Below are 15,065 nucleotides of genomic sequence, written 5' to 3'. Positions count from 1 at the left end.
TAATACTTCATAGGTATACCTATTTATTTATAAAAGTCATAGGAAGTTAATAAATATGACGAATAAAAAATGTGGTTTTATCCAATGACAATTTGATTAAAAAATTAATTGTATTTCACTTGGTTCTGTTTGGATCCAAACTTTGACCTTGGATCAAATTATTTAAGATTTATTAATAATAAATAATTTTTCTTCTAAAATGAAACGAATAACATGTAGTATTGTAAGATGTTTATAAGATTTCGATATTAAAATGCTCGTGGGAACTGACAAATATTGCCAGTAGTTATTATCCTGTCCACTATAAACGAATATTTAAATTAATCATTTTTCTTTTGTAACCATTACAAATATTTTGTGTAAGAAATTAAAAACGTTAGTTAGGCTCGCGCAACTTTTAAAAAAATTGAGCCCAAAGAATTAAAGAAGCTGCCTGATAAATGGAGGAGTTAAGTAGAATTGAAAAACATTTTATCCGTATATTGAATATCTTTTTGTTGGTACCATAATTGTAGGAAAGCATGGGTCAGCATATCGACCAAAACCTATCTGTTAAAACTGTATTTTCAACCAAAAGTACAAAATAGGGTTATAGCCTTTCGTATTTTTAGCTGATATGTTGGTATATAATTTTATTATCTGTAGTAAAAATCACGGAGACTTTGAACGTAATATAGTGCAAAGTCGTTAGTACATTCCTAATTTAAAAAGTAAACGTTGTAGCAGAAAACAACGTAGCCTGCCTTTTATAGAGCTCCTTGTACATGTTGCCGCCCAGTTTTGGAGAAATGAAGAACGTCAAGAAGAACGATCCGCAAATGCCGTCCAAGAAGTAGAACTCGCGACTGCCCTTTAAGCCTCCGCAGTTTTTGGCGAAGTTGATTTTCATGGTAGTTGACTCAATTACGATGACCGCTTTTCCGTCCTTGACCCTTTGAAACAAGTAATTTTTGTTGAATTCCTGCACTTTGAACGCCGATTTCGACACTCCGTGAAACACGATGTTCTCCCATACCTGACGATAAGCGGGAATATTCGTTTCCTATTCGGGAAAATTAAATCACGTTAAAATGAATTTTGACGTAGAGATCAAAAATAAATAATGCGTTGTTATTTGATAAAGTCTATATTAAGCAAAAGTCACCTTTAAAGAATTAATGTATTAGATTATAGGTTAGCAAGGTTCACAAAGACGTGAAAAAGTAGAACTTAGAAGTCAGAGGTTTACATACCCGTCGAAAGTCGAAAGGGAAAGGATAATTTTTAAAGAGGAAGAAGGCGTTCAACTTGGATCTAGTACAGTTTGATATTTCGACCTATGGCTAGAAATCACGTGGTATTTTTAGCCAATAGCGAAACGGAACTGACGCCATGCCGGTTATCTTAGGTCCTTAAATCGTCAGCTTATTTACTCACGTGTTTTTGGTTAGCAAAGCACAAAAAAATATGAAAATATCCCTATGTTTTACGGGTTTGTCAAATTGGAGGAATCCACCAACGTCGAAAGCGCTTTCCATTATCTTTCAAGTAAAAGTTTTATCATTCTTAACAATACATCAATTATCAGCATTGCAACCGGATCCTCCATTTTTACTGGTTAACAAGAAAATCTGCCCGAGCTTCACCGGCGAGCTCCCACTTGTGAACGAGGAACGTTTTACAGCAGTTGAAAGTGAAAAGCTCAAGTCGAAGGTCAACGCAGAGAGTTGATTGCCTTTTCCCCCTTTTCCTTTCTTTCTACCCTCCAAACGTCTTTGTGAACCCAGCTTGAACTTGTGAAAAAATTGAACCTTCATAGTTTGAAATATTCGTTTCTTTAGACTGACGGAAAGATCTTAGAGTGGGACAGTCTACTTTTGTTTTAAGACCTGAATCCATACCTCTACTTGGAATGCTTATCGCGGACGATTTTCGTCTCGGTGTGGCCGACGCTTTTTTTTGCCGTCACTATGTTAAATTAACAAACAACAACGTGTGAGGGGAGCACGCGCAGAGGGGATTTTTTCTCTCGTAGGCGGGGCCAAAGCCGTCAGAGTGATCTTAACATATGCGATACGCCAGGATAAGCATTCGAGGTAGAGGTATGGATTCCTGATTAAGAATATTGTCACCGATCTAGTGTTTCTACCCAAAGGATGGGTGTCCTGCCGTCTTTTAACTATAAATTTGAGGTGTTATAGGGGTTGAGTAAAGATGTTTGACTGTCTTTGTCGCGATCCTCTGCGACGAATAGGTTTTAAAGGGGTAGTAGTAAAATTTCCTACTACCCCTTTAAAACCGGTTTTCTATCTGGGTTCTTATGTTCGTTGAAAGCTTACATTTAGGCGTTTTTAGGCCAAACTTTAACGCTTGCTAGCGCTTTTCCTATTCGTCGCAGAGGATCGCGACAAAGACAGTCAAACATTTTAACTCAACCCCTAACACCTCAAATTTATTGCACTGACATCTGAAACATCCTGTATAAGAAAAAGTGTTTTAAAAATTTCGCTGATAAATGAGTAGTTTTTCGCACTTGTTTTTATAATATTCATACTCAACAGATAAAAAGCACTCTTACAGAAGCAGCTGTAGGATGATTTTAGGAACATGGGAGTCAAAACTGCACTGCGAAGTGAGCGAGAATAAAGGACATAGTGTGTAGTTGATTTTTGGAAAAAGTCTTAGGGAAAAAGTTATCCAAACCAGCAGCGTCGATTATGATGACCATATAATGTTGAATTTAACTTAAACGAAATCCAAATCAATCTTGGAGGGAATTAGCCCCCCACAATTAACTTGAGGAGGCACTTCAAGGGCCCCTATAAATCGATTTGTTTTTATTAAATCCAGTTGGAGGACTAGCTTTTCTTGATGTCAGCCTAAATGGTAAACAGAGCTGCCGAGAGAGGGCCTGTGATAGCTATATTTTTTCGTTCTCAAACCCACGAGAAATGTTTCTCGTTTGGGCTATTAGGCTGCACGGGCCCCTGTAATTTGTACCACCTTTCCTCTTCTCTCGGCCGTCCTGATGACGTATGAAACTAACTTGGAAACACTGATAGAACAAATGGTAGTCCGGAAAATGAGTGATAAGGTCGCGCCTTTTGGCGAGATCATCGATTCCGGTAATTCTCTCTTCCCCACTGGAAATCATCAGCAAGGCCTTGAACTGCCCCGAAAAGGAATTGACCAGCACCAGCATCGCGATCAACCAAATCGAAAGGACGAGACGACCTCGAGAGGAATCGGGGGAACGGGCAGATCCTGAAATAAATAAAAACAGTCCTATGATATACAGCACCTAATGAGTTGTCTTCCATCCCACACTTTCACCCGGGTCATTCATATTTTTTGTGCGTTATCTAGAACAAGGGCAACGATCTCGTTCGTATAGTAGTAAAATATGTCTAGGCACGGAATTGTGAGGTTTATGGTAGGGTGGGAAATGTACTGAGGGGGTGTGCGGGCGAAACGTTTTGGATTTAAAAACTCAAGGAAGTACTGAGGGACCCTTACCGAACTCCAAAATTGCCATTCCAATTTAGACTTTCAAGACATGATTGGGTTCTAAACCACCTTTCAAAGCCCAATCCCCAAATCTTAATTTGATCGAGGCCCCGTGTACATTTGCCTACCTTCCCACCTGGAAAGTTCAACCTATTTACATAATTTGCGGAAAGTATTTGAGTAAAAACAACAGAGAACACTAGTTATTATGTGCGCTGCGTTGACTCTGGTGCCTGTATTGTGAAAATTATTTTTTGTTGGTGAAAATTCTTTATTCGTTAGCGAATGTTCTTAAATCGTTGGTGAATATTGCATTCCGATAAACCCGTATGTTTTTGGACATCACCCGGTAAACATACGGTTTTGCTGCCCCTAGCGGAATTCTTGGTTCCCCTGTTAATATTGCACTGAACCAAACGGTCAAATGCTACACGGTATCTTGTTTAAATGAGTGATGAAATTTCTCTATAAAGTACAGCTTCTAATACTTTTGGCAGACATATTTTCAATACGGATTGCTCAAAACAGTAAAAAAAATTCTACTACCTAAAAGAGAATATATTAATTTACCCTCAGAAAAGAGCGATGCTAAGAATGTCCATCCGTAAAAGCTGCCTATATCGCTCAATGACTTTCTACCACTTGATTTAAATTGATTTATGACGAAGTCCGAACCAGTAGCAAATATCGTCATAAAAATCATCGATATCACAATCCCAATCCAAATCTGTTACAAACCAAGCAAACAGTTATTCAAAAATCTGAATATAATAGTTATAAAAGTGGGAATCATGGTTTTCTGTTAAATTGTCAACATAATTCGGCCGTTTTTTTAGATTCATGTTGTTTATGTATATTTGGTTCTCTGTAATGGTGTTCGTGAAAATATATGAGAAAAAAATAATCGTTCTGGTAGATAATTTGTTAAAATGCTTATAGCCACAAGTAACATAATAACGATCAGTATGTCACTTCCTATGGTTTTAATGCTATTTTTCTGACCAAACCTTTCTTCGACACTGACATTCTCGGCAAAGCTTCGACTTAGGCATATTTAGACACTTATTGGCTCTGTGCGAAGAACTAAACCTATATTGTGCAATAGCTCTGAAAATTAGATCGGCGATAATTTTTCATAATTATCGCACTTACTGATATCATGTTACTAATGTTATGTTAAGTTAAAAGGAACCACCTATGGACTACATTGTAAAAGATGATTAAATTAGCGAATAAGTAGATTAGTCCATTATGAAAAGGGATAATAAAGCTAAACCCTAAACAAATTTGAAGAAATTTAAAAACTTCCTAATAGCTCGTAACGTTGGAATTTCTGGCTATTTAATTTAATTTAGTTTTTCACTCGAAGATCTATTTGGTCCGAGTTTCGCGTCTTTTTGTTTGCTCGAAAACCTATCGGTACGAGCTATTAGTATGTTTTAAAATTTCTTCAAATTTGTTTAGGGTTTAGCTTTATTATTACTTTTCATAATGGACTAATCTACTTATTCGCTAATTTTATCATCCTTTACTAATGTTATAGCTCAAATCATAAAAGTGTATTTTCTTATATATTTAGAATCAAAAACATGCTTAACTATTCAATCACTACGGAAATGCTTTTACTTTTCTGTCGATTGAAATGCCAGATGTAATTAGGATTACAATTTTTTCTCATAGGCTTTCTAGCATCGCTAAGAATGAATTTGCCAATTTTTGTCATTGCATAATTACCTTACCTATGTTTATATTTAGTTATTAAAAAGCAAATGAGTTTATGCTATTAAGTAAGCGAGGATGATACCAGATTCTCTTCTACCATATTTTAAGTGGTTTATTTCATTTGGATTCACATAATCATGTCATGGGTCTTTAAATACTGAGAAAAAGTTTATAACTGGTTTATATACCTATAATATTAAGATTGATAGATTTTAAGGTTAAAATACTAATAAACGAATATTTTATAAAATATTTAAACCAATCTCACGGATTTTTTTGTATTAGGTCCTAAATTGTCAATAATAATTCAGAAAAAGGGGGTCCTAACCTGTGACGCATAAGGTCCTGTGGGTCAATGTTAAAAAAAAATCCCTTTTAATTTTTCGAATAACCTAAAATATTTCTTGCGACTGATTTATGTTTGGTTTACCCATTTTTACATTATTACACCATCGGATTTTCCTCATTTTTCTAAACAAGTGCTATGGTTTTCATAAGAACCGGTTAAAAGCAAAATATCAATTTTCAGTTTTATCCTTTGCAATCCGTGGGAGCATTATGCCAAAAATTCATGTGTTAAAATTTTAACCTTAAAATCTACCAATATAATTTTTACAAGCATAGAAAGAAATGTGAATTTTTTTATGATCCCCATAAATAGGTTAATCCTTATGAAATGATTCCGGTAGCTAACTGAATTTTTGTCTTTGGCCTTTCTGCTCCTGGTTATTTAAGAGCTAGGGCTATGTAGACTTAACGGCTTTGTAATTGCATATTAGACAATCACTCATTTTTGGAGGATTACATATAATATATCAATTAAGAATCATAATAATATAGGAGCTCATGTTAAAGTAAATAAAATAAATACGTCATTTTAGTCAGTCAGGCCCTGGTCAAAAGGGTATATATTTTTTTTAATTTTCTGGCTGCTCAATTTGATTTGTCTTTAAATAATTGCGTAATAAAATGGTTCGGCAAACCTCTTTTTCAAATGTCATGACGAAGGAGAAGAAACTACCCTGGTACTCGGTCGAAGCGGAGGCGAGGGTCAAGTAATGGGCGATGTGGTACGGCGGCAGAGTTCGGAATGTGTCGGATGTCTGCGAGTTGGGCGCCCAGGGACCAATCATAATATCCACATCCTGAAATGAAATACATCATACATTAAATTATGAAAAAAACCTAACCTCACGAAGCTTCTTTGGAAAGAGAAATCGAAGACTCCGTAAACTTTTAAACTCAACGCCGAAAGAGCTGGTCCGAGTTTTAACCTACTGCCAAATACTGGAATATTTTTTCTGTAACATAAGCTTTTGGCTAAGGTTCGAGTCCCGGTGTGAACGGAACACTTTTTATAGAGAGCAGAAAAGTAACATGAGAAAACATTTTTCGTTGCCATGGCAAAATGGTTGCCCATTGAATAAATTCGCATTAGGATTTTTCAAGTGACATGAAGGTCTACCAATCCCCCGAGTTTGAACAAAATCGGTGGGTTACACTTCGGGATGTCTCCTTCTAAGTATAGTTAAAAAGCTAACTATCCTTCGAAAATGACTGGATTCAATACCGTTTGGATTAAATAATTTTGGTCATAGATTGTAATAGAACCGAACATAATACATTTTGTATTGCACTTTTCGACCACAGTTGAATTTGGGTTTGCCCCATTTGGAATATTATTTTGGAAGAAAATATAATATTTTCATAAAGTCCTCTTCTGTTTAAATAGGATTGGATCCGAATATTTTGGTTTCCCCTTTTTGCTAAATTTTGAAAATGTAATATACTGTATCAGGGCTGATAGGAAACCTGCAACGGAGTTTAAAGTCACTCAGTTAACGCAGTAGGCCAAATAACATCATATATTCAGAAGTCGATAATAAAGCCCCTTCCGAGAAAAGTGTGAAATCTATGTCAAATCGAACTACAACAAAGATTCCCCGTTGTACTATGTAACTGCGGTGGATATGTACTGATTTTTACCCACAATCCCATGGGATTAGTTTGCATTACTTTCACAGAGGGGGCGCCAGGAGATTTTACTCAATTGCGGGCCCCCTTTATATTGACACACTATATACAGGGTGTCCAGTAAAAAATGAACCAGGGCGAATATCTCAAAATCTGTTTTAGGTACGAATTTGAAATCTTCAGGTCGCATAACGCGTGGATGGGGAACACCTACTATGATAATGTCAGAGTGATTTAGTTATTGTACGGGGTGGTTTGTATTTTGGTGAAATATACATTAAGGCTCTTAAAGTGCGCTTATAATTATAATGTGATTAGAATATTGTTCTTAGCTAACGGTTTGTTTCACAGATATTGCGTCATCCGTACCCTACGTAATATTTGACGTCATATTTGAAGTCAACGAATCTCAAATGCCGATTATGCCGTCACACAGTTAGTTCTATGTCTGATAAACCGACGGCCATTATTTTAGTAAACAAACCGTTTTGACCAACCGAGGCTTAGGAGCTAAAATGAACTACAATATACTGTCAATATATAAATTCAATGAAAGTCTACCAATCCCCCGAGTTGGAACGAAATTGGTGGATTACACTTCGGGATGTCTCCTTGTTAGTTAATTTAATTTAATTCAAGAAATAATGAAATAACTATTTATAGAACGAAAACGTGAGAGAAAAATACGTACCCCATTGATTAGTAATTTCCAAATTCCATTCCAAGTTCCGTTTTTGAAGCCAGCTGTCCAATCTTCACTTCTCATCGTCGTGTAGCTGCACACCAATAAATTATATCATCGCACTTTATCGTTAGACTCAAATAAAGGGAGTTCACCTCACCTAATATTCAGTTTAGTGAAAAGTAAATCACACATTTTCAACAAGATCCCCCCGAGTTTAGTGGGATTTGCTTCATCCATACTCCAAGGTAACACCTGTAGCCAGAGTACAAAATTGTCAGAGCTTTTCTGGGCTTTTATAATTACAACTAATTTATAACATTGAGCTTTAATTAAATTTCTATAAATTACTTTTTATATAAATCACAAATATTGTAGAACTGTCCTGTCAATTTAAAACTTTAAAGAAATAAATAATAGCACTATATTGTAGGGATGCAACGGATAACCGGAACCGGAACCGGAACCGAGAAGAACCGAGTAAATTCTAGGAACCGGAACCGAAACCGGAACCGATAATATAAAAATTTGATAACCGTATCCGGAACCGGAACCGATATTTGTAAAAAAATGATAACTGAAACCGGAACCGGAACCGAGTTTTTCATTGTTTTAAACGGTTTTTAAACGGTTCTATAACTTTATTTACCAACATTAAGCGCATGGTGAAATTTAGTAATTAAACTTCCTAATTTACTATTAGTTTTTCATAGAAGCTCATCTTTATCCTATCTCAGATAACTCTATGTGGGTTTCTACGTAACTGTCAACTGACACACCCTTATGTATTCTCAATTGAAAATGGGCTCGTCCTCCAAATGTTTGCTAAAAAACTGCATATGGCATAATCTGGAGATCCGCGACAGTTTTAGTTTTATTTTCTTAAGTCGGAAAACTCGACACAATTTCACAAATGTAGCCAAGGCCACAAAAAATATTTGTCGTCTACTGCTACTAGTGTGCCTTCCGAGCAATTATTTAGTGGGGCAATGGGCATGCCCCCTCCAACTTCTAAAACGTTCCTACGCCCCTGAAATGAGGAACGGAAGGAAAGGCAATGTCTCCCCAAATCTTGAAAGTACATCATTCCCCCCCCCCTCCATATTGAAACGATGAAACCGAGGGAATTTTCGAAAAGAAGATTTCATTTTTACCCTACTTTATTGAATTAACAAATAACGCGCTTACATGAGTTCCCTACGAGAGAATAGTAGCAATAATTTTTTTAAATTATTTTACATTAAGTCATCTAGATCGTGATTCTCGTCGGACTTGGGAGTCTGAACTCCAGACTAGCAAGATCTACCAGAACCTTTGTTTTTAATGCTCCAGACGCTGATTGCCGTGATTTATCTTAATCGTTTCACTTAGGGATTAAAGCCATTTTAAGCGTTTTATATATTTAACACGCAAGTACGTGTTAAATCTAAATGTAGAAGGCGATACATGTTAGCCCTAACTCTAGATGGCGATAATCGCGACTCGGCCTTAATGATTATAAGGGACCCCAAAAACCGTTTCACGGGAGGACCCCGAACCCATAGCTACGTCACTGAGAAAGCTACTATTTTTAAAATATAATTTATCAAAAACAAATTTTATATTCTAAGTAAATAAATGTGTTGGATTTTATTTCTCTTTAACTTCATTTGAATTGCTTGTGTATTTAACTTTAATAAATACTAAACACACTGGAACCGTATAGGAACCGTTTAGGAACCGGAACCGATCGGTTCTAAATTTTGAGAACCGGAACCGAAACCGGAACCGATAAATTAAAATTTTGAGAACCGGAACCGGAACCGATAACGCAAAAATTTAGGAACCGGAACCGGGTCCGGAACTGAGATAGTCCAAAAAAGTGGAACCGTTGCATCCCTACTATATTGCACAGTAAAAACTTTTTTTGTTTATTAAAACGCGATTTAATAAACCAAAAAAGTTTTTACTGTGCAATAGTGGTTTTATTTATATCATTAAAGTACTTTTTATATTTCTTTTAAATTTTTAAGAATAATTGGTACTGTGCAAATGTAAGTCAAAATGTTTTTAATATATTCTGAAAATAATTTCCTAAAAATCAGTTGGCTTATTACAATATTATCAGAGTTTTTAAAAATTCTTACCCCTAGATAACCTATTTTCAGCGCCATTTCAAACGGTCTGTAAGAGCCAATTCACAAATACTGACCACCAATAACTTTTATATTAGGAAAAGATATAATTTAAAATGATAATTAATATAACAGTAAAATATGTATGTACATATACCAAATACTTAAACGTTTTATGAACTTACCTATAAAATTATTCTACGAATTAAGTAACCTTTCTTAGGAAATTTAGATCAGGTCCGACTAAAACAAGCTTTTCTGATAGATTGCTGATAAGGCTATAAAATCTATCTCGTCGAAATATAAAATTGGGTATAATATAAAATGAAATTTGTGGCTCACATCAAATGGGTGTGAAATCCATTCAACAAAGATCAACAAAGAAGAAACTTCGAGTAAACCGAAGTCGGTGTTATATATATGCAAAATCGAATAGTTCTTTACCCTACATGACGCGAACAAGTTCCTCATTTCAGAAATGAATTAAAGATATGGGAAACCTCTGATCCTTTTCGAGGTATTTTTTGTATTGGAAACGTATTTCGTAAATTGTAAGTTCACAAAAGCATTAAGAAAAAACACTATTATTTTTATAGTCCGTAAAAAAAGAATTCATGCAAACGTAGGTTGCATACTATTTTCGCGTTGGGATACCACAACGTCTTAATAATTGATTAATTATTACCAATTATTGGACATTAAATCTTTTAAATATATCGTTGAAATGTGTTTGCCACAAAAACGAAAGACGTGTAAATATCTTTAAAGAAGAATTTATATTGTGAAGTTTAAACGGTGTTTTCAAATAATCTCTAAGGTATGCATGTGTACTAGTTTCATGTACAGCGTAGCCGCTGATGCCGGCGTCTAAATGTACTAGAACGATCAATGATATGTGAAACGATAGAGAAATTCGTGCCCTCGGTAGCCGATTACGAAATTTGGTGATCACCTACAGTCAACAAGTGAGTCATTAACCCATTTTAGTGACTTTGCGCGATTTACGGCTTGGAATCTTTATACTTTTATTAAATTTAGTTCGATTTCGTTGAAAATTATATTAAGAATTAATCTTAGTCAGTTGCAAACAACGTTTATGGTTGTACCAAGAAATTTTTATTTTATGTGAGATTTGCGTCCAATTCGCAGGACCCGGAACCCGCGTACGCATTATTGTGATATTTGAATTTAAAACCAATTCAAGATTCTTTCTGTGTTCATTTTCTTCTACAGAGCGTTCTATACTTTCGGCGTGCTTTTTAGGACAACTCACGTTTGTTATACTGGGTGTTGGCTGTTGCTAGATAAGGTATTGACTAAGCTGTTGTATTATTACTTGGCTATGAAATGTTGCATACTTTCATAGTTTATTTTTAATAGCAAACCATTTTACTTTTGGTACATGTATAATTGATTTTTCAAGTTGAATGGCAAGGTTATTAGAATCGTTGTTAATGCACTAGATTGTTGATCAAATGCTGCTTTTAGTAAAATTTTCCTTTTATTGTGCATATTAAGATAATAAACAGTATGATTGATAAAGCAGAGAAACTATTTTTTGTTTTAAAGTTTTTTTTCGGTTGTTAAGGATTAGTGCCCTGACGGAATGAATATTTTACAGGGTGGTAGATATTTTTTGAAAATTACACGTTTAGTGCGCTTATTAATTTAATGTACAACGTTATTAAAATGTTATTTATTAATAATTAATAATAAATAATAATTATTGGATAAGGCGGTCATGTATTTTCCTTTGAGTTAAAATTTCTCTTACATGTAGGTTTATAATGTTTTGTGTGTTAGTTTTGTTAAATGGCCGAGTGTTTGAAATACTGTTTTTAAAAGACAGGGTGGTTGGGAAAAACGCTCATTTTCGACCAAATTCCTCTTGGGTTATTATAGTACGTTTATTAAGTTAATGTACAAAGTGGTTGAAAATTAGTTTAAATTAAAATTTATTATTAAACGTATTTTTAAGACATCATGGTGATTGTGTGTGAAGTATTGTTACCTACAATTCCTAGGGCTTTGTAAGTATTAGTTTCACGTACAGTGTAGCCGCCTATGCCGGCGACGAACTCTACAGAACTCTTTAACAATTTGGTCTAGAAGGGTTAGCAATATGTGAATCGATGGAGATAATCATGACCTTGGTAGCTCATTAGAATTTGGGAGATCGGGTAATTTTCTCATTTTAGTGCTCTTTGACGGTTTTTGATTTAAAATCTAAATACAATTCTTAAATAGGTGTTTATATAAAATACGGGAGGTCACGTGTAAATGTTTTTTCTACGTCACTAGCTATAGTTATTGAAGATAGAGAGCACGTGCTCGAGTCGATAAAGATTTTGGAATTTGAAGTCGACGTGCGAAACGCGCGTGCCAATAAAGCACTAAAAAGCTTAAGCTCGTGACGCGGGGAAAACATTTCATACATTTAATTTTTTTATTGATTTATATTATAGAAACACCTATTTGGTGAAAAATTAAATTTTTATTTAGCCCTCAATAACTGAGCTACAAGAAAAATTGATTTTAAGCCCATTCGAGGGACCTCACAATAAGCTATATTTACTATAATATTATATATCCACTTTTGGGATATTTGAATTGGGTACCAATTCTATTTTAAGACAAAAGCGCTATCTCAAAAATTCATCTCGGACTCTGAATTTTTCAGGAGAAATTGCAATTAAATGGGTCATTTTATATACATGTAAATTCGCCTAGTCATGCCACATTTTGCATACTTGTTTCTATGATTTAAATAGTAGGATTGGTAGTTTTTTCTTTATAATAATAAATAAATTTTCGTAAGATGTTTAAGCAAACTCCACTTATTTCCAAAACAACTATTGGTGGCCCCGACCAAACTAAATACATAATCGCTGCTTTTTAACTGACTCTCAGGAAAATTTCTCACTTTACGAAATAAATTAAATGCCGCAAATCTGATCATTCAGCTATCATGTTTTGGTCTTCCGTCATTTAATATTTTTAAGGGCTTCCCAAACTATGGTGCACAACGTCAAGTGCTCAAACTTTTAAAAAAATAAATATTTCATTTTTCAATTGACAAATTATCGTTTTTGGGATGTGAATTTTCAAAATTCAACCTTTTTTTCGAGCTCAAGTCAATTATTTCATTTCTGAAGGTGAATTTTCAAAGTAAATAAATTTATTTTTACCATTTTTAACCACATTGAATCAAAATTAGTTTGTATAGGGTCGATGGAGGTAAGTGTGATCAATTTTTTTTTTGGAAGTTAACTGGAAATTACTCCTAAACTAAAAATAGCACCATCTTAACAATTGGTACCATTAATACGGCCACTATATACCACACAACTACGCAATAAAATTTAATATCGATAAAATATATATTTAAATATTAATTATTTAATTTAACTCTGTTACTGATCACACTTACTCCCAAAATGCGGGGCAAGTGTGATAGGGGTGGGGTAATTGTGATCACCTGAAATCCTTGACCAATCGCCATGAAATTACATACAGAGATTAAATATGGTGTCACATTAAAGTCATATTTTATTCGTGTGGTCACACTTACCCCTCTTTTTTGGGGTAAGTGTGATTGTAAAAAAGTTGCGCGACCTCTGACATTACAATCTTGTTTTTCCCATTTTTTAAAAACACTTATTAATTTATACTGTTAAGAATAGATGTATAAACTCTAATTTACAGATTAAAGAATTAAAAAATAATAAATAGGCCAATAAAAATGTGAACTTTGAATATACGTTCCCCCCCCCCTTTCCTTTTTTTGAACGCTCTATAGAGAACTTAAATTTGGATCATAGCTTATTCGGACCTTTCTTGAAACGGGTCTTACCTCTCTCTCTAAATTGATGTAATGAAACTCGCGCGCTTTCTAAATATGTTTTTAATTATGTCATTAAACTTGTAAATATTTAATCAAATACTCGCCTAGTCCTTCAACCAGTTGTACAATAATTGTAGGTAGTTTTTCAGTCGGCCGCCTAGAATTTAAGCTCTCCCACCACGAAATCCACCAGCGCACAAAAGAAATATCACAGTGATAGGGTTTAGAAAACCAAAGAGCTTATGTGGACTTTCGTGTCCATGGAATGTAAAAATCGGAAACTCGACGGAAATATGTTCTATATATGTCTTAGTATTATTTTTCAGAGTTTTCCATTTTTAAACCAGTGGCGTTTTCAGGGGGTGGAAATTTGAATATTTACCCGCTTTAATCTAAATGTCTCCGTAGCTTTTGATAGGAACATCGTATAATAATTTCAAATACATCTTTTTATAGGTATTTGACTAAGGAACCACTCGGTATGTTCAGAGTCGGAGAAAAGGGCGTGTATAGGGGGGGGAAAAATAGTCAAGTTTTTTCTCGAATTTTCACCCCTTTTGAACCAAAATGTTCTTATATCTCGTAAAAGGAACATCACATAATGAAATTGAAGGTATCGTTTTAAAGACAATTGTTCATGGAACAATCTATTATAATCAGGGTTGAACAATGGGGGGGTAAAAGGGGAGTGAGAAAAATAGAAATTAGTTCACGAGTTTTCGCTTTTACACAAAAAAGCCGCGCAGCTCTGAATAATAATATTATCCCGGTGTAATACTGAATATAATGCTCAAGAAACCTCAATATATTCATATTTCAACAAGGAGATAGAGGAACTTTCATTTAATTCGTTTCAAGCCTTTTTTGCATCTTTATTTATTTATTTATTTCTCAAAGTATGTGGTAAAGCGGATTTCAGAGAAACTATAAAGTTGAAATGTAAATTTACATTTAGTTAGTGCACAACTTTAATGCAGAGGTTTGAAAATCTCTTTTATTAATTATAAAATTCAAGGTACACGTAGAAAAAAGAAGCGATGGCGTGTGAGGTTTATTCGAGGGGCAGCTCACTCCAATGATTATTAGGACACCCCTCGAATGATTAAATCATGATTAGATTAGATTAACATTTAATCTGTAGCTTTGGCTGTACAAAGATTAAAAATGATTAAATCATGACTAACTTTTTAATCATGATTATTAGGACACCTTGTAACAAAGTGATCAGCCCCTTGGGTTTATT

At 34.6% G+C, this 15,065-nt stretch overlaps 1 protein-coding gene across 1 annotated transcript; it reads right to left on the bottom strand.

Annotated features, from left to right (window-relative positions):
- Nucleotides 1-703: 703 nt before the first annotated feature.
- Nucleotides 704-8,059, bottom strand: LOC149964942 (glutamate receptor U1-like). Its single transcript, XM_090167310.1, has 6 exons — nucleotides 8,025-8,059; nucleotides 7,874-7,958; nucleotides 6,192-6,353; nucleotides 4,057-4,213; nucleotides 3,026-3,243; nucleotides 704-1,042 (listed from the first exon to the last, which is right to left on the bottom strand). Exons 1-6 carry the CDS (start codon nucleotides 8,057-8,059, stop codon nucleotides 704-706), a joined length of 996 nt encoding a protein of 331 aa, XP_090023436.1.
- Nucleotides 8,060-15,065: the final 7,006 nt, after the last annotated feature.

The sequence above is a fragment of the Leiobunum rupestre genome, chromosome 1 (genome assembly GCF_980474605.1).
Source record: "Leiobunum rupestre chromosome 1, qqLeiRupe1.1.hap1, whole genome shotgun sequence".
NCBI lineage: Eukaryota > Metazoa > Arthropoda > Arachnida > Opiliones > Sclerosomatidae > Leiobunum > Leiobunum rupestre.
The sequence above is the reverse complement of the archived record's forward strand: the minus strand, read 5'-3'. Positions and strand labels throughout refer to the sequence as shown.